Source organism: Zalophus californianus, chromosome 6, assembly GCF_009762305.2.
Source record: "Zalophus californianus isolate mZalCal1 chromosome 6, mZalCal1.pri.v2, whole genome shotgun sequence".
NCBI lineage: Eukaryota > Metazoa > Chordata > Mammalia > Carnivora > Otariidae > Zalophus > Zalophus californianus.
This window is the reverse complement of record NC_045600.1, coordinates 3,291,151-3,319,127: the sequence shown is the minus strand read 5'-3', so window position 1 is coordinate 3,319,127 and position 27,977 is coordinate 3,291,151. Positions and strand designations below refer to the sequence as shown.

The 27,977-nt window shown below is 41.7% G+C and overlaps 1 protein-coding gene across 7 annotated transcripts in view; it reads left to right on the top strand.

Moving 5' to 3' along the window:
- The first annotated feature begins 15,543 nt into the window (after positions 1-15,543).
- WDR20 (WD repeat domain 20) overlaps positions 15,544-27,977 on the top strand; it is a 61,534-nt gene continuing 49,100 nt past the window's right edge. For 5 of the 7 annotated variants that reach the window (XM_035727967.1, XM_035727966.1, XM_027570419.2 and 2 more), the window contains exon 1: positions 15,544-15,926. In XM_035727967.1, the coding sequence (XP_035583860.1) occupies positions 15,678-15,926 (249 nt within the window). In that variant the 5' untranslated portion in view covers positions 15,544-15,677. Of the gene's footprint in view, positions 15,927-18,573; positions 18,784-27,977 lie in introns of those variants that run through there. The other 2 variants (XR_003515713.2, XM_027570420.2) reach the window with 2 other exon arrangements.

Sequence of the window (27,977 nt, the reverse complement as noted above, 5' to 3'; positions counted from 1 at the left end):
CTTTATTGATGGGTATTTAGGCAATTTCCAATTTTTCATGATTATGAACAATGCTTCAGGGAAAATCCTTGTATACATAAACTTTATACATTTGTGAGGATAAATTGCTAAGAATTGGAGCTGTTGACTCAAATCATGTTAACTACAATAAATATTTTGACAGTCATTCACAAATTGCCCTCCAAATAGTAGCAATTTTCATTCCTACCAATGCCTCTTTTTTAAACTTTTTTTTATTATGTTAATCACCATACATTACATCATTAGTTTTGGATGTAGTGTTCCATGATTCATTCTTTGCATATAACACCCAGTGCTCCATTCAATACGTGCCGTCTTTAATACCCATCACCAGGCTAACCCATCCCCCCACCCCCAACCCTCCAGAGCCCTCAGATTGTTTCTCAGAGTCCATAGTCTCTCATGGTTCGTCTCCCTCTCCGATTTCCCCCCTTCATCTTTCCCTTCCTACTATCATCTTCTTTTTTTTTAACATATAATGTATTATTTGTTTCAGAGGTACAGGTCTGTGATTCAATAGTCTTACACAATTCACAGCGCTCACCATAGCACATACCCTCCCCAATGTCTATCACCCAGCCACCCCAACCCTCCCACACCCCACCAGTCCAGCAACCCTCAGTTTGTTTCCTGAGATTAAGAATTCCTCATATCAACAAATTAAGGAGTTGATCCCATTTACAACTGCACCCAAAACCATAAGATACCTAGAAATAAATCTAACCAAAGAAGCAAAGGATCTGTACTCAGAAAACTATAAAATACTCATGAAAGAAATTGAGGAAGACACAAAGAAATGGAAAAACGTTCCATGCTCATGGATTGGAAGAACAAATATTGTGAACATGTCAATGCTACCTAGAGCAATCTACACATTCAATGCAATCCCCATCAAAATACCATCCACTTTTTTCAAAGAAATGGAACAAATAATCCTAAAATTTGTATGGAACCAGAAGAGACCCCGAATAGCCAGAGGAATGTTGAAAAAGAAGAGCAAAGCTGGCGGCATCACAATTCCGGACTTACAGCTCTATTACAAAGCTGTCATCATCAAGACAGTATGGTACTGGCACAAACACAGACACATCGATCAATGGAACAGAATCGAGAGCCCAGAAATGGACCCTCAACTCTATGGTCAACTCATCTTTGACAAAGCAGGAAAGAATGTCCAATGGAAAAAAGACAGTCTCTTCAACAAATGGTGTTGGGAAAATTGGACAGTCACATGCAGAAGAATGAAACTGGACCATTTCCTTACACCACACACAAAAACAGACTCCAAATGGTTGAAAGACCTAAACGTGAGACAGGAGTCCATCAAAATCCTAAAGGAGAACACAGGCAGCAACCTCTTCGACCTCAGCCGCAGCAACTTCTTCCTAGAAATAACGCCAAAGGCAAGGGAAGCAAGGGCAAAAATGAACTATTGGGATTTCATCAAGATAAAAAGCTTTTGCACAGCAAAAGAAACAGTCCACAAAACCAAAAGACAATGGACAGAATGGGAGAAAATATTTGCAAATGACATATCAGATAAAGGGCTAGTATCCAAAATCTATAAAGAACTTATCAAACTCAACACCCAAAGAACAAATAATCCAATCAAGAAATGGGCAGAAGACATGAACAGACATTTTTCCAAAGAAGACATCCAAATGGCCAACAGACATATGAAAAAGTGCTCCACATCGCTCGGCATCAGGGAAATCCAAATCAAAACCTCAATGAGATATCACATCACACTCGTCAGAATGGCTAGAATTAACAAGTCAGGAAACGACAGATGTTGGCGGGGATGCGGAGAAAGGGGAACCCTCCTACACTGTTGGTGGGAATGCAAGCTGGTGCAACCCCTCTGGAAAACAGTATGGAGGTTCCTCAAACAGTTGAAATTAGAGCTACCATACGATCCAGCAATTGCACTACTGGGTATTTAGCACAAAGATACAAATGTAGGGATCTGAAGGGGTACGTGCACCCCGATGTTTATAGCAGCAATGTCCACAATAGCCAAACTGTGGAAAGAGCCAAGATGTCCATCGACAGATGAATGGATACAGAAGATGTGGTATATATACACAATGGGATATTATGCAGCCATCAAAAGGAATGAGATCTTGCCATTTGCAATGACGTGGATGGAACTGGAGGGTGTTACACTGAGTGAAATAAGTCAATCAGAGAAAGACATGTATCATATGACCTCACTGATATGAGGAATTCTTAATCTCAGGAAACAAACTGAGGGTTGCTGGAGTGGTGGGGGGTGGGAGGGATGGGGTGGCTGGGTGATAGACATTGGGGAGGGTATGTGCTATGGTGAGTGCTGTGAATTGTGCAAGACTGTTGAATCACAGATCTGTACCTCTGAAACAAATAATGCAATATATGTTAAGAAAAAAAAAAAAAAGAAGGGCGCCTGGGTGGCTCAGATGGTTGAGCGTCTGCCTTTGGCTCGGGTCATGATCCTGGGGTCCTGGGATCGAGTCCCGCATCAGGCTCCTTGCTCCTTGGGAGCCTGCTTCTCCCTCTGCCCCTCTCTCTCTCTCTCTCTCTCTCTCTCTGTCTCTCATGAGTAAATAAATAAAAAGTTAAAAAAAAAAAGAAGATAGCAGGAGGGAAAGAATGAAGGGGGGGAAATCGGAGAGGGAGACCAACCATGAGAGACGACGGACTCTGAAAAACAAACTGAAGGTTCTAGAGGGGAGGGGGGTGGGAGGATGGGTTAGCCTGGTGATGGGTATTAAAGAGGGCACGTTCTGCGTGGAGCACTGGGTGTTATGCACAAACAATGAATCATGGAACACTACATCCAAAACTAATGATGTAATGTATGGTGATTAACATAACAATAAAAAATAAAAAAAAAGAATTCCTCATATCAGTGAGATATGATACATGTCTTTCTGACTGACTTATTTCACTCAGCAGAATACCCTCCACAATGCCTCTTAATACTTGTACAAACATGAAACTCTGTGGCAATACGATTATCAATTTATATATTGGTAATTGATATTTTCCAATGTGATAGTAAAAAATTGTTTTAGTTTGCATATCTTTCATTAGAAAAGTTGAGCATCTTGGAGTGGGGAAGTTCTTCTAGGCATGACAGGAAACAAAGAAGTCATAAACAGGGCATCTGGGTGGCTCAGTTGTACGCATCTACCTCTGGCTCAGGTCATGATCTTGGAGTCCCGGGATCGAGCCCCGCATTGGGCGCCCTGCTCAATGGAGTCTGCTTCTCCCTCTGACCCTCACCCTGCTTGTGCTCTCTCTCACCCTGTCTCTCTCTAAAATAAATAAATAAAATCTTAAAAAAAAGTCATAAACAAAGTCTGATAAATGCAACTTTTGTAAATTGCTTGCTTATGTCCTTTGGCTATTTTTTCCTACTGGGTAATGTTTCCTTTCTAATGACCAAAAAGAAGCATTTTTAAATTTAGGGATTATATGCACTTGCCATATGTGTTACAAATATTTTTTCTAAGTTTGTTGTCTTTTTGAATGGTGTTTTGTATGCAAGATACAGAATAAAAATATCTAGCTTATTTGTTTAGCGCTATGTTTAGAAAAGTCTTCCCTATTTCAAGATCATGAATATACTTATTCAAGTAGTTTTTTTAATTCTTATGGTTAATTTTTCTATTTAAATCTTTGATCCATCTGGAGTTTATTTTGGAATGAGAAGTAGGGACCCGTATTTTATTATAAATGGATAGTTGGTTGTTCCAATACCTTTTATTAAATTAACCCTGCCATCTTTACCATATGTCCATTTTTACTGTGGTCTAATTCTTTACTTTATTATAGTGCATTGATGTTTTAATTAAGGAGGCTTTATGATACATATTAATATTCGGGAGGCAAACATTACTTTTCTTTTTTTCAGAATTTCCCATGATTCTCAAATATTTTATTCTGCCAAATGAAATTTAGAATAATTTTGACAAGTTCTAAAGAAATTCTGTTTAGATTTGGACTGCATTCAATTTATACATTAATTCAGAGAGACCTGGCATTTTCCCACAACCTCTACGGTCAACTCATCTTCGACAAAGCAGGAAGGAATGTCCAACGGAAAAAAGACAGTCTCTTCAACAAATGGTGTTGGGAAAACTGGACAGCAACATGCAGAAGAATGAAACTGGACCACTTTTTTACACCACACACAAAAATAAATTCAAAATGGGTTAAGACCTAAGTGTGACACAGGAATCCATTAAAATCCTAGAGAAGAACACAGGCAGCAACCTCTGTGACCTTGGCCACAGCAACATTTTACTAGACACATCTTCAAAGGTAAGGGAAACAAAAGCAAAAATGAACTATTGGGTCTTCATCAAGATAAAAAGCTTCTGCACAGCTACTCCGGGATCGTGACCTGAGCTTCTGCACAGTAATCCATCAACAAAACAAAAAGGCAGCCTAAAGAATGGGAGAAGATATTTGCAAATGACATATCTGATAAAGGGTTAGAATCCAAACTCTATAAAGAACTTATCAAACTCATCACCCAAAAACCAAATAATTCAGTCAAGAAACTGGTAGAAGACATTTTTCCAAAGAACACATACAGATGGCTAATAGACACATGAAAGATGCTCAACCTCACTCATCATCAGAGAAATACAAATCAAACCCACAATGAGATACCATCTCACACCTGTCAGAATGGCTAAAATTAACAACACAAGAAACAACGGGTGTCGGCGAGGATCTGGAGAAAGGGGAACCCTCTTACACTGTTGGTGGGAATGCAAGCTGGTGTAGCCACTCTGGAAAACAGTATGGAGGTTCCTCAAAAAGTTAAAAATAGAACTGCCCTATGATCCAGCAACTGCACTACTAGGTATTTACCCAAAGAATACAAAAATACTGATTTGAAGGGATACATGCACCCTGATGTTTATAGCAGCAATGTCCACAATAGCTAAAATATGGAAAGAGCCCAGATGTCCATCAACTTGATGAATGGATAAAGAAGATGAGGTGTGTATACACACACACACGCACACACGATTATAGATAAAGATGTGGTGTGTGTGTATATACACACAAGATTATTCAGTCATAATAAAGAATGAAATCTTGCCATTTGCAATAACATGGATGGAGCTAGAGAGTGTTATGCTAAGCAAAATAAGTCAGTCAGAGAAAGACAAATACCATATGATTCCACTCATACGTGGAATTGAAGAAACAAAACAGACGAACATAGAGGAAGGAAGAGAAAAAGAAAAAGAGAGAGGGAGGCAAACCATAAGAGATTTTTTTTTTTTAAAGATTTTATTTAATTGTCAGAGAGAGAGTGCAAGCAAGGGGAGCGGCAGGCAGAGGCAGAGGGAGAAGCAGGCTCCCCACCGAGCAGGGAGCCTGATGCGGGGCTTGATCCTAGGACCCTGGGATCATGACCTGAGCTGAAGGCAGAGGCTTAACTGACTGAGCCCCCCAGGCGCCCCATAAGAGACACTTAATGACAGAGAACAAACAGGGTTGCTGGGGAGGTGGGTGGGGGATGGGCTAGATGGGGGACGGGTATTAAGGAGAGCACTTGTGACGAGTACTGGGTGTTGTATGTAATTGATAAATCACTGAATTCTATTCCTGAAACCAACATTACACTATATGTTAACTAACTAGAGTTTATATAAAAACCTGAAACAAAGACTGGCATTTTCAGTGTTGTGTCTTCTCACCCCAAAGCAAGGTATTTCATTTATTTTAGTTTCTTTACAGAGTTTTATAGTATTCTTCAAGTAGTTTTTGAAACTTTCTAAGTATATTCAGAGACATTGTACAGCTCAACCCCAGGGGGCACTACCCACACTGTGGTCAGTGAGATTAAAAGGCCCCACTTCCCTGTGTGATAGGTACGAACAACTATGAGTTTATTCCCCTTTTTAATTTTGCTATTGTGAGCGACAGGAGTGCTATTTCCTTTTGTTTCATTTAAATTACTATTTTCACGAGAAAGTTTGAATACTGATTTTATAACCTGCTGCCCTATTACACTGTCTTAAGACTCTTTCAGTTGATCCCCTTAGGTTTCCAAACATATAGTCCTCTATAAATTCTGGTAACTTCATTTTGAACTTTTTCCTACTGTACTGGCTAGCGCTCCTAGCACAATATTAAATAATGGAATCTTGAGTAGAATTCATGACACGTCTTTTGACCTTAAGTCCAACGCTCTTTTTTGGGTACACATTCAATCCACAAAACAGTCCTGAGCAACAGTCACCTTTTATAATCTATTCTTATCCCAATAGGCAGATCGAGAACTGCAATAAATATCCAGTTGATAATTCTTACGCGAAATTCTCCAGCAAATTCAATATTCTATCTTACTAAAAATTGAAATGTGACCTTAAAGAAAGAGTATTCTCCAAGGATAAGTTATGGGTTTTTTTCTGGGGGGGGTGAGTGGGAGAGGAAAGTGGACAGAGCTGGGGCTAAGGCAGTGACTGAAAAATGGGCATGCCAAATAGGTATTTACTTGAAAGTCAAATGCATAAAATAAACAAGGGGCTGAACCACCCTCTACCACACCCATCAAAAAAAAGGCTAGAAGCAGAACGATTTGAAAACACAGTGATATGACCCTAAAGCAAAGCTTAACCTCAGGTTAAGGTAGGAGAAAAGCAAGCATGGACAAGCACGTTTTCAAGTATGTGAACTGCAATCACATGTAGCTAGCAACCTAGTGAGAGAAGACAGCAATGTAATAAACGTCATAATAAAGTTAAGTATTAACATGAAGTAGTAAAAGTTAGAGAATGTTTCTTAAAGGAGGTGGGACATTCATTTGGCAGATATAGGGAGTACCTACTGATTGCCAGCCCCCAACCTAGAAGCAAAGGATGAACAAGAAGAGAGGCTCCCTGTCCTCAGCGAGCTTGTAGTCCACTGGTAAAGGTGGATGTAACTCAAGTAAATACATAAATATGTGTGAAGATACTATGTGTATGTTATTAGAAGTCATGACAAGGCCCACAGAGGAAATAGAGATGCTGAGAGGGTAATAAGGTGACATAACCTAGATGTGGGGTGTCAGGCAGAGCCTCTGTGAGAAAGCAGCCTTTCAGCTGGGATCTGAGGGAAGACTAGACAGAGGCAATGTGGAAGGTAAGGTGTGAGGGATGAGGCAGCAGTGCAGCCCCTCCGATAAACACAGGTGAGAGGGAATCTAGCTTGTGCAAAGGCTCAAAAGCCCAGGTGGGACAGGTCTGAGGGGCTACAGGTGGTATAGCTCAGTAAGGGAACATGCAGAAATAGAAACACCGGGAAGAGAAAGAAAAAAAACCCACAAAGATATCAGCAAGAAGGAAAAGGAGAAAACCAGAAATTCAATTCAGTATGTGTTGAACATTTACTACGTGCTGCATGATCTACTAGGGGATTCTTTCAATTCCAAAGAGTTTTAGACTGGCTCCTCCTCTCAGTAAACTTGGTCTAGCTGGGTTCCTAACAGAAACATTCTCCTTTTAAGATAATCTTTCAGAGAATACTCCCTACCCCATCCTAGGCTAGATCTTTATAATATCATAAATTGTGTTTTTACTTTTTCAAACAGTAACTCTTAAAATGGAATTTGAAGTTAACAAACACATGTTCCTTCCTGTCACAGGTTCCCAACTGCTAATTCACCGAAGCCTGTGGCTAGAAATCACTATTTTACTGGTCACTTCCCAACAGTCCCAAATGTCCACGAAAGCTCTCCAGGGAGTGACTGAGAAGTGTGTCTGATCATGTATAAGCTGCAGCATGTTAATTTTTCCTTTACATGGAGCATACCAGCTCTTTCTGTTCAATCCCCTTTACTCTCTTTCCTGTTTAAGGTTCTCAGATAGAAAAAACCAGAAACTATAATTGAGATTATTAAGCTTGAATGCCCTTGCTCTAATCTCTAAAGAGATAAAATCCACAATGTTTATTGGGCTGCCTGGAAAGGCTGTTATTGAGCCTCTAACTGGAGGAGCTTAACAGTGAAAAACGAAGCTCTAGAAGTTCTAGCTACAAGAAGTAATGTCCTAATTTGGGTTCAGTTCTAAGAATATGCTAAGTAATAATTCAAATGGTTCTGTGCCTGTGACAGAATTTTACAGCCTTGTGACAAATGAGTCCTTCATTCTCTTCCTATATTTCTTCTTTCGTTACTGCGGTATGGAACGCACATTTCTGTCCTATCCCTAGAGTCGGAGACAAAACAGCACACATGCAGCTGTATTTATAGGAAGGGATGGGAGACAGCTGTGGATCTTTTAAGTCTGGGACTGGAGATGGGACACAGGTAGAGGTGTTTTGTTTTTAATGAGAGAAAGAGAGCCATTCTGTTGACAACTGCCAGCACCACTGCCAAACATTCAGGCAGAACTGACCCCCCCACCCCCAGTCCGTCTTTGCTGTGGCTGCTCTCGCTAAGGTAATAGTTGATGCTGCACGGAAGGAGGCGGTGGTAGCTTGAGAGCTTGCTCAGGAGACAGGGTAAGGCACTGCTGGAGTATGTTATCCTAGACGAGGTAAGAGGAACTTATTACAAGAACATGGTGGAGAAATTAGTTTTGAAATGAAGAGACACCTCTTCCTTTGATCCTAGAAGAATAAGAAGATTCAGATAGAGATAAAAATACAGTTATAGGGGCGCCTGGGTGGCTGTTGATTAAGCCTCTGCCTTCAGCTCAGGTCATGATCCCAGGGTCCTGGGATTGAGCCCCGAGTCTGGCTCCCTACTCAGCAGGGGAGTCTGCTTCTCCCTCTCCCTCTGCCGTTCGTGCTCTCTCTTGCTCACTCTCCCTTTCAAATAAATAAAATCTTTAAAAATGCAGGTATAACTTAGAAATCGAGGGAGGTTCATGCCCTATGGCAGAGACTCCAAACTTTGTAGATTCTCAGACCCATAACAGTTCTGTTTATTAGATGTCCAATCTAATAAGTACTTATTCCTAATAATTTAGTAGCTATTTGAAAAATAAATTGGACACTGTGCAGTTTGCTCTGGATTTCATTTAACAGCACATACAATTCACCCATTTAAAGTGTATAAATCAGTGGGTTTTAGTATATTCAGAATTGTGCAACTATCACCTCAATCAATATTAGAATATTTTCGTCATCCCAAAAAGAAACCCCATACCCATTAAGTCACTTTTGCTCCCTCACCTTCCCTCCTCTAGGCAACCATTAACCCATTTTGTCTCAATAGATCTGCCTGCTCTAGACATTTCGTATAAATGGAATCACATGATGCATGTCTGCCTTCTTTCACTGGGCATAGGTTTTCAAGGTTTATCCATGTTACAGCACACATTGGTATTTTATTCCTTCTTATGGCTGAATAATAATCAATTGTGTGGATAGACCACATTTTGTTTATCCAGTCGATCAGTTAATGGACATTGGGTTTGTTTCTATTTTTTGGCTATGATGACTAATGCTTCAATGAATACTCACGTGCAAGTTTTTGTGTGGATGTGTTTTCATTTCTCTTGGGTATATGCCTAAAGAGTGGAATTGCTGGGTCAAATGGTAACTTCAAACTTTTGAGGAATGTCAGATTAAATTCCAAGGTGCCTACACTGTTTTTACATTCCTACCAGAAGTATAGGAGGGTTTGAATTTCTCCACATACTCACCACTTACTATTGTCTTTTTTTTTTTAAAGATTTATTTATTTATTTGAGAAAGCGAGAATGAGAGAGAGAGTACATGAGAGGGGGGAGGGTTAGAGGGAGAAGCAGGCTCCCCGCTGAGCAGGGAGCCCAATGGGGGACTCGATCCTGGGACTCCAGGATCATGACCTGAGCCGAAGGCAGTCGCTTAACCAACTGAGCCACCCAGGCGCCCCATTATGTCTTTTTGATCATAACCATCCTAGTGAGTGCAAAGTGGGATCTGACTGTGGTTTTTATTTGTAATTCTCTGATGACAGTGATGTTGAGCATCTTTTCCTGTGCTTATTGGCCATTTGTAGAACTTTGGAGACATGTCTATTCAGATCCTTCATCCATTTTAAAATTAGGTTACTTGCTTTTTGAATTGTAGGGGTTCTATATATTCTACATACTTATCAGCTATATACCTTATCAGATATGATTTGCAAATATTTTCTCCCATTCCGTGGGTTTTTTCTAGTTTTGAGTTAAACAAAAAACTTCGAAGTAAAAAAAAATACGTGTTTGCTTCACTTGAATTGCTATTCTTCCCCTTTTAGTAATGTGTAGTTTTAAAACGAGTGATTATTTTACTCCACAAGAGGTTTCTCTTTGGAGACCTGAATTTAAATTTTATTTCTGCTAATACCTAGCTCTAAGGTAGTAACTTGGACAAGTCATTTCATGACTCTCTTAGTTTTCATGCTTATAAGAAGGGAATAATGGCACCTACTTTATAAGGTTATGCATGAAAATGAGAGCCTGTATAAGTACTGAGCATAATGCCCACATAGTAGGCTCCCACAAAATGTGCTGATTGACAGACTTTAAAAAGATCTTTAAAAAGCACTTATACTTAAAAAAAAGAAGTTACATTTCTAGATATGTGTGAAATATTAAGTATTGTATTCACTTTATAATAGTTATTAAAGAAATAAGATACTTTGTGCAAGATCAATGTGGGGAGCCTGCTTCTCCCTCTGCCTGCTTCTCCCTCTGCCTGCTGTACCCCCTGCTTGTGCTCAAATAAATAAATAAATAAATAAAAACATGTCGTAATTTAGTAATCCTGATTGTGTGTCAGTTTTACCATCCTGCAAATCTGAGACAGAAAGTAGGCGTGCTATATTAAGGACACCATATTATGTGATGCTTTCCAAATTTGTTTTCAAGTCCCATAATAGTCTTATAAGGAAGTACCGAGTCATAATGTAATAATAGAATACGCTCAACCAACAAGAAATATTGGAGAGATTGGTCAGTAAAGGTTTTTTTTTTAATATACTTGGCTTTCCAGTTTTTTTTAAAGATTTTATTTATTTATTTGAGAGAGAGAGAATGAGAGATAGAGAGCACGAGAGGGAAGAGGGTCAGAGGGAGAAGCCGACTCCCCGCTGAGCAGGGAGCCCGATGCACGACTCGATCCCGGGACTCCAGGATCATGACCTGAGCCCGAAGGCAGTCACTCAACCAACTGAGCCACCCAGGCGCCCGGTCAGTAAAGGTTTTTAAATGTGGTTCCTAAAGACACCTGTGTATGCCTATTTTTTTTTAAGATTTTATTTATTTGTCAGAGAGAAAGAAAGAAAGCGCCCAAGCAGGGAGAGTGGCAGGCAGAGGGAGAAGCAGCCTCCCTGCCGAGCAAGGAGCCCATTGCAGGACTTGTTTCTAGGACCCTGGGATCAAGACCTGAGCCAAAGGCAGATGCTTAACCGACTAAGCTACCCAGGTGTCCCTGTGTATACCTATTTCTTTCTGTTTTTTTATTTTATTTTTTAAGGTGGGGGAGGGCAGGAGAGAAAGAGAATCTTAAGCAGGCTCCAAGCCCACTGTAGAGCCAGACAGGGCTCAACTTCACAACCCTGGGATCATGACCTGAGCCAAAATCAAGAGTCAGACGCTTAACCGACTGAGCCACCCAGGGGGCCCCAGCTGCTTCTTTTAATAAAGTCACTGTGGGGGCATGTCTGCGTGCACATGTGCATCTTCTCTCTCAAATAAACAAACCAAACTTTTTTTTCCCCCAAAGATTTTATTTGAGAAAGAGAGAGAGGGAAAAACAGGGAGTGGGGGGCACAGGGAGAAGCAGACTCCCCTGCTCAGCAGGGAGCCTGACTCAGGGCTGGATCCCAGAACTCCGAGATCATGACCTAAGCCGAAGTCAGACGCTCAACAGACTGAGCCCCCCAGGTGCCCCGGTCTTGCTATTTCTTCAACATGCTAGGTACACTCCTGCTTTGGGAGTTCTGCATGGCTTTCCCCAGATCTTCCCATGGCCCGTTCCCTCACCTTTTTTAAGTCTTTGCTGAATTATCTTGTCCACCTTATCATAAACTGCAAACTACCCATAGCACTCCCAATCCCCCTTACTCATGCTACTACTTTTTCCTAGCACAATCACTAGACAATTTTTATTGTTTATCTGGTCTTCTCCTTGCAAGAATGTAAACTCTGAGTGAGGGATTTTTGTTTACTGATGCATCCCAAAGGCTAGGACAGAGTGGCACATGTGGGCATCAAATAAATATTTGAGGATACAAACAATTTTAACAAGGTCCCTCGTATCCTAGAAGGTGCTCACAATCTGGTTGAAAGTCAGCATATATACACTAAACGATAAATATCAATATAAGGTAATTAGCATGTGCTGACGAATACAAAAAGAAGATACTGTTTTAGGATATTACACATGACAAATGAAAGCTCAGAGAAGTGCCACAGAAGCTTAGAGAGCTAATCTAAAAAAAAATTTTTGTGTGTGTGGGGGTGCCTGGATGGCTCAGCTGGTTGGGTGTCTGACTCTTGAAAATCTGATGAAAGCTACACACTCCAGTGATACAATGAACATGTACACAGAAGTTTAATACTACTAGGAGTTCAAACACTTCCCGTAGCCAGCCATGAATGTTGAATAGAGAATCCTTGGTTTCAAGTATGGTTTTTAGGCTTGGAAAGGCTTGGTGAAGATGAGACTAGTTCTTGAAGAACAGGGTATGAAGAGGAAAGGAAATGAAGGGCTTTCTAAGCAAGAGAAGGAGATAAGGGTGCCGGCAGAACAGTTTGACTGTAATGGGGTATTTATGTAATAAGTAAGAATAGGCTGTGAATTGCTTGGTGTGACTTAAACAGTAGGTTATTGCAAGTCTTTGGATAAGAGAATGTAATGTCTAAGGCACTGTTGTTGTTTTTAAGATTTTTATTTATTTATTTGACAGAGAAAAAGAGAGAGAGCCAGCGAGAGCACAAGCAGGGGGAGCAGCCGGCAGAGGGAGAGGGGGAAGCAGGCTCCCCAAGACAGGGCTGGATCCCAGGACCCTGGGATCATGACCTGAGCTGAAGGCAGACGCTTAACCGACTGAGCCACCCAGGCGCCCCTCTAAGGCATTGTTTTAAGAAAATAAAATTTGGTAGTTGTTTACAGGAGGAAAGTCGAGAGAAAAACTAAAATCAAGGAAATCATCCACAAAGCCACCATTATATAATGATTCAAGTCCGAGGGCGCCTGGGTGGCTCAGTTGGTTGGGCGACTGCCTTCGGCTCAGGTCATGATCCTGGAGTCCCGGGATCGAGTCCCGCATCGGGCTCCCTGCTCGGTGGGGAGCCTGCTTCTCTCTCTGGCCCTCTTCCCTCTCGTGCTCTCTATCTCTCTCATTCTCTCTCTCTCAAATAAAAATAAATAAAATCTTTAAAAAAAATGATTCAAGTCTGAGAAAATGGAAAAGGGAACTAAGCAGGTTTGGGGATGGATGGCTGTGGGGCACCAATCCACTCAGAAATGCCTGGCGTGACAGTGACAATTAGAAATGAACTGGGGGCGCCTGGGTGGCTCAGTCGGTTGAGCGTCTGTCTTCGGCTCAGGTCATGATCCCGGGGTCCTGGGATCGAGCCCCGCATTGGGCTCCCTGCTCGGCGGGAAGCCTGCTTCTCCCTCTCCCACGCCCCCTGCTTGTGTTCCCTCTCTTGCTGTCTCTCTCTCTCTCTGCCAAATAAATAAATAAAATCTTTTAATAAGAAAAAAGAAATGAACTGCATTTAGGTCAGTCCCTGTTATATAAATTTGGGGTATTATTTATTGAATCCTTGAGTGTGTGTGGGGGGAACTACAAGAGAAAAACATACTAAGAATAGAGATTATTCAAAGGCTCTGAATGGGATGAAGGGGACAGATTTATTATTGTGATAATAAAATATGTTGAATTTATATAGAATAAAACCTTAATAGAAAGCCTGAGGCATACAGGTATTATTGTTAATTGAGGTTAATTGTGGTTAATTGAAGGCTAATAAAATTTCTTGTCTTCATTTTCGCTTGCTGAGCTTTTTTTTTTTCCTCCGGAAAGTATTATGCTTTATTCCCCCTTGATAACCAGGGAACACAGCTGGATTATTTTTAGATGATTCAGGATGTCACTATCCCTCAAGGTGATCATTATAAATACACATTTTCATTGTAAAATAACACAGGAAATTGGGATACCAGTGGCGACCACAGTACACATCCTGGCATTTTAAAAGACTTTGATATCTATTTGACTTTTAGAGAAAGGAGATAACATCAAAACAATTACAACAAAAAATTTCAGCTATTTAGGAGTCTAATAAGTAGGATCTTGCTTTTTTTTTTTGGCCAACATGAACAAAGGATACAGGATGTTGCTGTCAGATGCTTTATTACATCATTGGCAGTACCTATTTGCTTTGTAATAATAAGACTTTTGTGATTCACGCTCCTCTACTGTAGAACTTAACTCCATCTGCTAATTTTGCGACCGTCCAGCTATGATTTTAAGGAAATAGTTAATTCTTGGTGTAACAAATGCTGGCTGCCCACCTCCCCCCGGAATTCTCCCAGAAAGTTTCTGTCGCTTTAGAAACGTTCTTATTCTAGCCAAGAAACCCAGGTATAAAATAGTGCCTGTCCTCCCATATCTAGATCTAGCAGTGTCCGCACACAACTCTGCCTAGTAATTTCGTAATCTCGCAGATCCGACTTCAGCCTTTTTCTTTTTAATCAATGGCCTCTACTCGTCAAGCTCTTGAGCAAGACCAGTGACTCCTGCTTCGATTGAGTCTCTGGTTCCGAAAGCCACTGCCCGACCCGACGCTCCCCCTCTTCTCTAAACACTCAGTGAAGACAAACTTAAGAAACAAGTGCCAACACAACCTACTTTGCTCCACATTAGCCGATGTTCGCCACCAACAGGCATCCAGAGAGCCGACTTCCAAAGACACACGCTGTGTCCACACGTACAGCGTGCTCTCCCCCGGCCCCGCCTAAAGAAACGCCGCGAAGCGGGAAACTGAGGCCCCTCGGTACCCTCTCGGCAACTGGCTCCGGGAGGCGCTGAGGGGCTCCCCGACGGTCGTGCAGGTGGCCCAGGGCAGGCCTGCGGGAGGGTCTCCCCCCCAGCCTCGGGGCGCCCCCGCATCCTCCCGAAGGCAGAACGCCGAAGCTCCGGTGCTCGGCTCTCGGCACCCCACGTACAGACCCTGCATGGGGGGGCGGCCCTCTCCCTCCGCTCTCGGGGTCCCGGGGCCCCTCAGGGCGGGGCCGAGGCAGTTGAGGAGGCCGCTCGAATTCACCTCTGCGCTCCCGACCACAGACCTGCGGTGGCTTCAGCTTACCGGCTCTGTCCCGGGGGTGGCGGGGAGGCGGAGACGGAGGCGGAGACGGAGGCGGAGGCGACACAGCTAGCCCGACCCCCGGCCGGAGCCTTCCTCACCTGTACGGCCACGGGACCGCCCCGAGGCCGCGCCCGGGGGCGGGGCCTGCGGACGCCCAGCCGCGCGGAGAGCGCCAGGTGAGCACGCCTGCGCAGTCGGGCCGTAAACAAGCCCGCCCCTGCCCCTCGGCCGGCCTCCGCGGGGACGATTCGCGAGTGGGAGGGGCCAGGAGGAAGAGGCGGGGGAGGGGAGGGGAGAGCGAGAGCCCGGGACGGCGCCTGCGCGGTGGGCGTGATCCGGGCACTTAGGGCAGGATGAACGCTGCTTTCCAAGATGGCGACGGAGGGAGGAGGGAAGGAGATGAACGAGATTAAGACCCAATTCACCACTCGGGAAGGTCTGTACAAGCTGCTGCCGCACTCGGAGTACAGCCGGCCCAACCGGGTGCCCTTCAACTCGCAGGGATCCAACCCCGTCCGCGTCTCCTTCGTAAACCTCAACGACCAGTCTGGCAACGGCGACCGCCTCTGCTTCAATGTGGGCCGGGAGCTCTACTTCTATATCTACAAGGGGGTCCGCAAGGTACCTACCCGGGCGTCACTGGGGCCCGCCAACGGCGTGGGCAGAGGCCGGTAGCAGGGCGGTGACAGTGGGGGCCAGGGTGACCGATAGGAGTGGCGGTCGCTCTTACTTTTGAGTGGGCCGGTAACTCCACTGGGGTGCTCCTGAGGAAGGGGGATTCACGAGTAAGGAGGGTGGTGTTCCGAAGGGGTGGAGGCTGTGGAAAGGGACCGTGGGGTGCGGGGTTCCGTCTGGGAGGCCCCACAACGGGCCGGCTGCCTTCTCTCTGGCAGGGTCCGTCAGGCTTTGACACGGCCAGGGAGCGGGCCTGCGAGTCCCCGGAAGAGGTGGGGTGGCCGTCTTGTCTGCTTAGACTGCCTCGCCTCCCGGGAGAGTTGGGAGTCTCGCTCCGGGTTAGAGAACAGGGGCGCGGGCGGCTTGGGAAGGTCTGTAAGGCGGAATCTGGGCTGGAGGTGGAGGACTTGAGACTAGGTCAGAAAGGACCTGCTCGGAACCAAGGGCTACTCCACCGCACTGACACTTCCTAGGAACCTCTCTTTCTGGTGTTAACACTTTTCCCAGAAACATCGGGAGGACGGCTGTCACTTTCTCCGCCAGGGAACCTTCTCCTGAGAGATTGTTAAAGAGGGTCATCTTGGCCCTTATAGTATGGGAAAGACTGAGTACTACAGTTGGGAGGTCGAAATGATGTTTTCAGTGACCTAAGCTGGCTGGTTCCTAGGGGTTCTGTGTGAGCGTGCCCAGATCATTCTTGTCCAACAAGTCAGACTATGTCCCAAACAGGGAGGCATAAGCCTTAAAAGCTACTTTACAAGAATCATTTTCTTGTTGGCGGGCGACTTAACATTAATTCTGTGAAGCATATAATCATCCTTTAAAAATATCTCTTCAAAAGAAGCAACTTATTAGAGCTTTTCCTTTATTGGCTGTGTAACTATGTTCTCATTGAGAACTGCTTATTTTTGAGAAATGTGGTCTTTGACTTGACTTTTGGAAGAGTGAGGAAATTGATGTGTCCCACAGCACCTAGGCATGGAAAAAGGTGGTAACATTAATTTATAAATATTTGGTTAGTGTGAAAGCAAATTGTACATACTGAAGAGTGAACATTCTCTGGGACGTAATATATCCAGAAGCAGTAAGTTTTTCGTTGGTTTCAAGAACAAGGGACATGACAGTAGTATCCAGAAGTAGCACGCTGTCTCATTTGTTCAAGGTGCATCTTTTTGGTTACTGTTTGTGATAAGCACTCTATTGTGTTTGAGGTATGCTGTTATTACTGAAAGTAAATCACTTGATTTCTTTTTTTCTCTTTTGTAATTGGGAAAGTGTGAGGTAGTTCGTAGTCTAGGAACTGAAGTTTTAGTCCTGCTCCCAACTTCTTTGCTGACTTGTTGGGTGACCTTGGATGAGTTCTTTAACTCCTGTTTGCTTCTCTTTAAAAAGAGAACATTGCAGTACTCATGTTGTAATGTATAATATACTAACTCTGATGAACTTTAAAGCTTGAAACACTCGGTAGGTGTAAAATATGGTTAAAATAAGCGTTAAGAGTGTCAAACAGGAAGCTATCTTGCCACTGTTCCTAGGACTGAAAGGATCAACTTTTTCTCTGGAAATAAGTTTAGAATTTTAAGTTACTAAAATTTATATAAAATTTTAAACGTGCCTAACAGCTGAATTTATCAGCAATTACTAGTGCCAACGTTACCTTTAAAAAAAAAGTTTTCTTTGAAAATGTATTATTTCTGAAGCATTCTCTAGTGGCAACCCTTATCTGGATCTCGTGGCCTTGGTTTGCATCATCAAAACAGGTCTCTTGCCTGGAAGTGTATCATAGTTGTGTTCTCTTAGTTGGGATGCTATTTGATGAAGGTGAAAAGTAGGAGAGCTTTTCAAGACCACACTCCAAAATTATTTTAAACAAGAAAAATCTTAAACATGTAGATTTGTGTTTAGCTACGTAATTTGAGCACTGTAACTTTTGTAAAATTTCATTTGCATGTCGTAACATCTTATAGCATTGTATGGTGGACATTTTAGTTCTCTTCTAGCCGTTGTAATTTTTTTTAGAAATTGTTTTCCGTGAATGAGTTTGCATGTATTTATTGTTATTTCTGAGTATAAGTGATTGTTTTTGAGACTGTCTTTTCTGATTTTAAAATGGAGCAGATCATTTTCCTTACTCAGAAAACCAAAATTTACTTTTTGGGATTAGGAGTTATAACTCTGTTCTTGACAGTTGGTCATTTTGACTGTTGTTATTCATTTTTTTCATTGGGGCATACAAAGTTTTACAACAATCATTTGGATCATTCAGAAGGTCTAATTTGGATGCATACATTCAACTTAAATCTGCCTGTAAAATAAGTAGAAAATAGGTCTTTGAGAAACTTAAGTCATGAACTATGTGCTGCCATTCCTGAGAGGAAGTATGGAGTCATGGGGGAATGGAGTGGTTGAGGAGGTAGTCTCAAATGTGAGGCAAGGAGTGTATTCTTGGCCCTTTAAAAAGATGTGCAGGTCAGTTTCTAGAGCTAGAGGGGACGTTTGAGTTTTGCAGTCTCACCCTCATGGAGAAAACCAAGGCTAGAGAAGGAGTGCAACCTGTGTTACAGTTTTTTTTTTTTTTTCTTCTCATGGTCAGGAAAATGAAGCAAGCTGAATCTAAAGAACTGTCATAGTGAGAAGGGACCGATCAAGCTTTTTGATCGCACGGATGCCATATCCTCCAACCATTTCAAGATCTGCCCCAGCATTTTGCCATATATTTTCTCATCGAATCTTGATAGCAATCCTGTGAGGTACAAGAAAGCATCTTCTTTTCACAGTTGAAGTTCGGAATGGAGTTTCTTGTGTAAGGAAATGTAGTTTTATGAATTTATTTTGCTTAACTGAAGATAATATGAGCATTGATTTAATACTGACACTAATCATTTCCGCAAAGATTTTAGTGACTACAATGATGATAATTATACCAGGTGGGGTGTCTACCGTAGAGTATGACCCTATCCTTCTCTCCAAAGAACTATCAATTCCTAGGCTTTAAGCCTTTTTTTTTTTTTGAAGATTTTATTTATTTATTTGAGAGAGGAAGAGCAAGAGAGCACAAGCAGGGGGGTGCGGCAGAGGGAGAGGGAGAAGCAGACTCCCCACTGAGCAGGGAGCCAGACGTGGGGCTCCATCCCAGGACCCCAAGATCATGGCCTGAGCCAAAGGCAAACGCTTAACCGACTGAGCCACCCAGGCACCCCTAGCCTTTAAACCTTTTTATAGAGTACTTGGCTTTTCTTTTTTTCTTTTTTCTTTTACTTTATTTTTTTAAAGATTTTATTTATTTATTTATTTGACAGAGAGAGAGAGAGAGAGAGACAGTGAGAGAGGGAACACAAGCAGGGGGAGTGGGAAAGGGAGAAGCAGGCTTCCCGCCAAGCAGGGAGCCCGATGTGGGGCTTGATCCCAGGACCCTGGCTGGGATCATGACTTGAGCCGAAGGCAGACACTTAACAACTGAGCCACCCAGGCATCCCGGCTTTCCTTTTTTTAAAAAAAGAGGTGGTTTTAGGGTAAAGATGTGAAAGGTAGCTGGGTTTATTGGACCAACCCTTTCATTTTATGAGATCTGTTTCTACATAATGTGAATGGCCACCGTTCAGATCCCAGCTTAAACATCACTTCCATTGTATATCCTGCTTTGAATTCCCAGGCTAGATCAGTTTTCCTTACTACATGTTCTCATAGCATCCTGAACTTTGCCTTTCTGGCACTTTTCTCAATTTGTAATTCTCTGGGTGATAATCTGTCTTTTCTATAAACAAAGCTCCTTTAGAAGAGAGACCATGTGTTTTCTGCTTTCACTGTTTTCCTAGTGCCCAGTACAGTGTCCAACATAAGGTAGGCCCTTAGTACTTATTTGTTGAGTGAATGACTGGGTAAAGCATCAGTGTCCATCTACGCCATACTTTTAATTAATTCATTCATTCATTAAAGTAGACTGCATGCTGGCGTGGAGCCCAACACAGGGCTTGAATGCACGACCCTGAGATCAAGACCTGTGCTGGGATCAAGAGTGGACGCTTGACTGAGCTACTCAGGTGCCTCGTATGTCATACTTCTAAAAAGATCTTCACGAGCTAAAGAACCTATTTAATTCTGGGCTTCCAAATAATGGGTATTTTTAGTGGCTCACATCTTTGTAAAGACATTTTAAAATTATTGTTAGTAGGTAACAAATTTAGCTTTCTTACAACTGGGAAATTATATAGCAAGAGACCATGAAGTAATAGAAAGTAACCAAATGACACATTACTTTTGATCTGTTTCTATCAAACCATGTTACCTACCAAATCTGTGTACTAACAGATAACTTTTAAAAACTGTACTTAGAAGTACTTCACATTAAAGAGACTTTTTTTCCCCTCCCATCTTAAGATTCTGGGACACAAATGTGTTGCAGAGATGTTATTGAAGCAATTCCTACCATAGAGGGGAGAGGAGTAGAATTAGATGGCTTCCAAGGCCTTTTCACAGCTCTTAAGGTTGCAAGAGTCTGTGCTCAATAGTTTTTTAATGAAAATAAGTCCATCTTTCTATTGGGAAGATGTCTTAATATCTTGGATTCATTGCCTACTCATTGAATGGGAATTGAGGAGTGGGGTGTGTTGTGAAAGCAAGTGGAACATGTGATTCTAGGTCTTTATGCTAGAAAAGGCTTTGTACTCATTGTGTTGACATGAAGCTGGGGCCAGAAAAAGAGTCATATAATAACAGCTCAAATATTTTCAGAGCCGGAGTTAACCAGGAGTGCAATGGGTTGACTTGAGAGAGAATGAGCATTCTGTGTGGGAGATAATCTGTCTCTCTCAAAGACTGCAGGACCACCTGTCAGTGACTGAGGAATTCATGCTTTGTGTGGGAGGGTGACCTAGAAGCCTTTCAGAGGTTTTTCCCACAGGCTGGTTTTAGATTCTGGCCTGCTCCAGAGAAGGTCATGTTCACATCCTTCACTACATTTGTAATTATCACATCTCTCTGCTACCCATTTCTAGTTTAGAAAGAGGGTGGCTCAGTCCTTAAGCGTCTGCCTTTGGCTCAGATCATGATCCCAGGGTCCTGGGATCGAGCCCCGCATCAGGCTTCCCTGCTCGGCAGGAAGCCTGCTTCTCCCTCTCCCACTCCCCCTGCTTGTGTTCTCTCTCTCGCTGTGTCTCTCTCTGTCAAATAAATAAATAAAATCTTAAAAAAAAAAGAAAGAGGCATGGAAGATTAGAACTTTTTATATCAAATTTACCTTGAGAAGTTTTATACTTAATTTAGTAGGGCATACGTGGAGTTGAATGGAAACCTGTAGTTTTTTTCCCATTAAGGGCTACTTAATGTCTTCTAAAATATTGATAATTGCTTAGTTATTTGGCTATTACATTTTATATACTAAGGGGAAAGCATTTTCATTTATCACTTAGAGCAGGCTAGAGAAACTTTCATATGATACCTTGGTTCTCTTGACCTTGAAGAGGAGGACTGTGATGAGATTTTGAAGGGCAGAGTGGGTGGATATGAGCAATGGTAAGAAGCTCTCGGAATATGTCCGTGAAATCCATGAGATAGTCAGGAATGTCATTGTTTTAGCAAATATTTGCAGGGCATGCTTATCAGATAGGAGGTACTGTTCTAGATGCTGGGTAGAGACAAAGTCTCTGCCCTCAAGAAACTTGTCACCTATGTTTATTATCGTTGAGTTAACTTAGTGACTTCATTTATTTAAGTACTTACTGTGCTTTGGTAGAAAACTTGAGCAAGAATCAAAACATTGTGGATTTTATCACTGACTGGTTTGGCTATATGCCTAAAGAACCTTGTTTTAAAAATAAATGTGAAGATTTTTGTAGTCTGATGTTTCATGTCTTAGAGAACAATTTTATTTATATTTCAGTGTGGTTAGTTTGTGCAGAAATATGAAATGTCCTGTTTGGTTATTTAGGAGTAAACATCAAAAACAGAAATAACTTTAATTGGTAGACATTCTTAATCTTCATTTTCAGGATATTTTAAATTACCTGGGAATATCAGTGATAAGTTACCTTTTTCTCTGAACATTTGGCATCTATTATTTATAACAGTACAAGGTATGTCTTTTTTAAAAAAAAATAATCCGGGGCGCCTGCGTGGCTCAGTCGGTTAAGCGTCTGCCTTCGGCTCAGATCACGATCCCAGGGTTCTGGGATTGAGCCCCACATCGGGCTCCCTGCTCAGCAGAGAGCCTGCTTCTCCCTCTCCCTCTGCCTGCCTTTCTGCCTACCTGTACTCTCTCTCTCTATCTCTCTGTCAAATAAATAAATAAAATATTTTAAAAGAATAATGATCCTCTGGGCACCTGGGTGCTTCAGTCGGTTAAGCATCTGCCTTTGGCTCAGGCCCTGATCTCAGGGTCCTGGGATCGAGCCCCAAATCAGGCTCCTTGGTCAATGGGGAGTCTGCTTCTCCTTCTGCCCCACGCCCAGCTTGTGCTCGCTTGCGCGCTCTCTCAAGAAAATAAAATTTAAAAAAATAATCCTCATTCATCAAGTGTTTATTGCAGAGCTATTATTTACAAGGTACTGCTGTCTATTGTGGATGATGTGAGGGTGAAGTAAGATTCTTCTGCCTGTAAGGGGCTTGTATTTTTGTACTGATAATTGTAATATAAAGTAGAAGGCGTGTGCTGTGCACATGGTGTAAGCAATGCAAGTATCAAGTGGAGTTAAGGAGTAAAGGTGAAGTGGAGAAGTATTTCTCTGCCTAGAAGGAGAAGAATATTGGATTATTTCACATAGATGATTTGCCCTGAAATGTGTACAGATCACATTTTTTTAAATTTTAAAACTTATATCTTTATATTTCTAATTTCAGAAATGCTTTATCTTCGTTTTTGATTGAGGTTGAGTTGGCAATTGCTCTTACCTTGTAACATTTTTCTCAACTTCACAACTTCTCTGCCAGTTGGCAATTTGTAAATTGAGTCATGTTTTGCATTCTCAATTCTATTTTGTAATATGGATTTTCTTTTAAGTAGGGTATATTGTACTAAAAACATGCCAAATCAATCTTTGCTAACTTTTATCTTATTTTGTAGCAGTAGGAAAATGTAGACTTTATAAGAAAGAAGCAAGACTCCTTCATGAGGAAGGAATTTATAAGGTTTTTATATTTTATTTTATTTATTTTTTATTTTTTTAAAGATTTTATTTATTTATTTGACAGAGAGAGACACAGCGAGAGAGGGAACACAAGGAGGGGCAGAGGGAGAGGGAGAAGCAGGCTTCCTGCGGAGCAGGGAGCCCGATGTGGGGCTCGATCCCAGGACCCTGAGATCATGACCTGAGCCGAAGGCAGACGCTTAACGACTGAGCCACCCAGGTGCCCCCATAAGGTTTTTATATTTTAAAAGCAAGAATGGGAATACTTTAGCATATTCTCAAGTAACCACATTATAGATGATCTCTGTGGCTTGGATCTATCTTTCCTTTGGTTGGTTTCATCCACCTCACTGCTGTACTGTGCTGTTTTCTCCTGGCACAGCAGAACTGGTACATGGGCTCATTCTCTTTACTTACTTTGATGTTCATTTCAGAGACTCTGTCTTGTTTTAATGTCTCATTTAATAGATATTTGAGTGGTTTTGTGTAAAAACCAGGATACTAGACTATGGGAAATCAAAGAAGTATGAGACAGGATCCCTGACCTTGAGAGGATTATCATTCAACAAAGGAAAATAAGTTATTCATACACGTACTCATTCTATCAAGATTTATTGAGTGGTTGGTTTGTGTTGTTGAGACAGAATCTCTGCCATCAAGGAGTTCACAGTCCAGTGGAGTAATAAATGAGGTATTCATTCAGCTAACATTTATTGGACGTGCAGACCCAAAGACAAAGTAAGACATAGTCCCTAGCCTAAAGTGCCTATAATTTAATGGTGAGATGGACAAGTAAGTAGTGGTAGATGTGCAGATGGTGTCTATTATTCTAGACAATATTCACTTGTTAGTGCTTCTTAATCTGAATAGAGTTTAGGGGATGTATTAGCCTAGATGGGGAAAAACTCTTAACTGAATTTCAACATGTCCTTCCAATTATGGATCTAGGCAACAAATCACAGTAGTAACAGACTTGTGACTATCACCAGTGAAAATCACAGGTGTTTGCATATCACATTATGGTTGTTGCAGATATATCAGATGTCACACTCATCACTACTTCGAAATTACGGTAGTTAGTGGATCTGCACTAGAGCTCGTTATTCAGTGGGAAATGAAATTTTGAAGATCCTAAATTTGTTTAATAACTATTTTAATAATTGATCTCCTTTGTAATCTTTTGTATTTAAAAACATCATTGTGAGAAGAAAGCCATGGCACAGGAAGTTTAAGCACCATGATTTTGATAAGTCTCAGCTTACCTTTCCTCCTGTGTTGTGTGTGATTGAATATGAGAGTGATAGGTCTCTCCTGTCCTGTTAAGTGACACTTCTAGCTCCATGAAGAAGACCTCTTGTGGCTGCTTTTTACTCAGCAGCTGATTATCTAGAATTCTAAGTTGGACATGTGTACTTTTCTTTTTCTTCTCATCATTCCTTTGCTATTGCTGCCCTAACTAGAGGGAGGAATACAAGAAGTACTTACAAGATTGACTCTTGTAAGAGTGTTTCACTCGTTCAGATCATAGATGATTATAATACAGTGTTACAGTGTGATGTTTGTCTCAGTTGCAGTGGGAATTTAGAGAGGTTTTAACAAGATGACATTTGAATTCTGATGGGTGGTTGGTCTGAAGGGGGAAGGGATTCTAAAACAAGACAACTAGAGGCCCAAGGCCTGAAGGTGTGGCATGGCTCCTCTAAGAGTCACTGTGAAGGTTGAAGCTTTAGCAAGGCTTGATTAGAGGGCAAGATTATGTTCTTTCATAGTGAGCCTTTAAATGTTGGCTCTAGGGCCTCCTGGGTGGCTCAGTCAGTTAGGTGTCTGCCTTTGGCTTAGGTCATGATCCCAGGGTCCTGGGATTGAGCCCCGTGTCAGGCTCCCTGCTTGGTGGGGAGTCTGCTTCTCCCTCTTCTTCTGCCCCTCCCCCTGCTTGTGCTCTCTCTCTTTCCCAAATAAATAAATAAAATCTTAAAAAAAAAAAAGTTGGCTATGTCCTAGCTTCCAGGACTCTTCGTGTGGTTTTTAAAATGGTTTTAATGTATTTTCTTTATTTTGGTACTACTTCTGCGGTAATGTATTACGTTAGTATCTTGCCATCCTGCAGGACCCCTCCTAGCATACTGTCCTTTTCAGGTCATCAGATCCTATCAGCACCATCCCTTTTGGACCGTCATCGCTTCCCTTCAGTTCTCAATGATTTGGCTCCTGCTACATTGCCACTCTGTCCAGGATACTCCTGTTTTAAATGCTGTGATTAGTCCCTATAACCCCTTTGCACTCACTCTCAGTCCTAACCCTGGCTCAATCAACTCCTACGGCAAAAGGGAAAAAAAAGCCCTTTGGGGCCCTCACCCACTTGGTACCCGGCCTTTGCCTCTGGCAGCTACTGCCCCAATCTCTCAGCTGCTTCTTAGAGCAAAGCTCTTCCAAGTTGTATGGACCCTCAAAGTGTGGCGCACAGACTAGTGCCATCAGTGTCAGCCCCTGGGAACTTGTGGGAAGTACAGAATTAGGCCTCATTCCAGGCTTAGTGAATCAAAATCTGCTTTCTGTGAGGGTCTCCAGGTAGTTCGGGTGCTCACTGAAGTTGGAGAAGCATTGGTCCTTACTGGCTTTCTTTAGTTCCTTCACTGCCTCTTCAGACTTATTCCAGCAAAATTATCGTACCTTCCTGCCATCTATTTTAAGCGTTAATTCAGTGACTTTTAGCAAACTTACCAAGTTGCACAACTGTTACCATAATCCAGTTTTAGATCATGAGGGATTGTTTTTAAATTTAATTTTGTGTAAGTTTCATTTACGCTAGATGAATAATTCTAGAGATCTGCTGTACACCATAGTGACTGTAGTTAACAACATGGTCCTCTGCACTTCATAATGTTAAGAGGATAGACCTCATCTTAAGTGTTCTCACCACAAAAACAAAAACAAAAATGAAGAGACATAAGGAAACTTTGGGAGGTGTTGGGTGTGTCTGTTACCTTGGTTATGGTGATGGTATCACGGGTGTTTGCCTACGTCCAGACTCAGCAAATGGATACATTTAATATGTGCAATTCCTTGTAGATCAATTATTCCTCAGTAAATCTATTAGGAGATACATTTAATGTTGTGTTTTGATTATATAAAACATGTGGTTCCTATATCAGAATCATAAAACAAGGTTCTGTTCAAAGAGGTTTAGCTTCCATTTCTGTCCTCCCTGCAAAGTTCCCTTCCTCTCCTCATAATCATTTTATTTGTTTTTGACTCGTTCTCTGTTGCCATAAGAATAAGATGACATTTGAGCAGAGAAGAAGTTGAGTAAGCATACTATGTATGATATTTTGTATCTTGTTTTTTTCTGTTTAATGATACATATTGGAGATCTTGCCATATTAGTAAATAGAGAACTTCTTCACTCTTTCTTATAATTGCTTTATATTCCATGCTGTGGCTATATATCACATTTATTTAACTAGATGATTCTTGATTGTTGATCTCTTTTTATTACAAATAATGCTGCAGTAAATAACTTCACATGTATGTTATTTTGCATGGAGGCAGGTATATTTACAGGATGTATTTCCAGAAGAGGTTACTGCTGGGTCAAATATGTATATATATATATATATATATATTTTTTTTTAAAGACTTTATTTATTTATTTGAGAGTGAGTGCGCTCACACTCGCAAGCAGGGGGGACAGCAGACAGAGGGAAAAGCAGGCTCCCCGCTGAGCAAGGTGCCCAAGGCAGGACTTGATTCCAGGACCCTGGGATCACGACCTGAGCCTAAGGCAGACGCTTAACGGAGTGAGCCACCCAGGTGTCCCTGCATATATATTTTTGATAGATATCATCAAATCGCCCTCCATAGGGAGGCGTTGTACTATTCTGTACTCACACATGAGAGTACCTGTTTCACCACAGCCTCACTGACAGGGCATGTTGTCAAACTTGCATTTGATCTGGTAGGTGAGAAATTAGTGTTATTTTTGTTTGTTTTTCCCTTGTGATGAGAACGGTTGAGCATCTTTCTATATATAAGAATGGAATGTATTTCCATTTTTCTATGAACTGTTTCATATCCCTTGCCCATTTTTTGTGTTGGTTTATTGGATATCTCATTTGTTTAAAAAGGAGTTCTCTGTATATTGGAGAGATTAGCCCTTTGTGATATGAATAAGAGATTTTTTTTCTTTCGTTTTTCATCTGTCTTGTAACTTTGCGTAGGGGTGTGTGTGTGTGTATTTCTTTTTGCCTTGGATAATTTTCATATTTTTTGTAGTTAAATATGTAAATTTGTAAATTTTTATGGATAAATTAGAGCCATGATTTTATTATTTAGGTGTTAACTAGTTGTCATTCTCCAAGATTTAAAGAAGAGGGAAAAGATTTACATTTTAATATTTGAGAGTTAGGCTTAACAAAGACTTTTCTAGAAGCAAGAGGTGAACATTGAAGTGTGCTGTCAAAGGAGCTGGTGGATGGTGATTCATTAGTAGATTTTACGATTTAGTGTACTTCCAAATATATTATAATGTTAGGGATGTTTTGGTTTGTAAGTAACAGGAAACCCAACTCAAACTAGTTAAAACTTTAAAGGGGATGCATTGGCTTATGTCATTGAATATTCCAGAGGTAAAGTGGACTTCAGGCATGGTTTGATTGGGGTGCCAGCTCAGTGCTCAGTTTTGCTTAGATTTGCTTGGTCCTGCTTTCCATTGAATGTCAGCCTGGCCTAAGTGGCAAAATGGTGGAGGAGGTCTAGGTTTCACATTTCTGTAACACATGGTCCAGAGTAAGAGCCAGTATCCAGGGTGAGAGTGAACAGCACTTCTAGACATTTTCTCAGAAGAATAAGGAAGATTGTTTCATTGAAGCCCCCAGCA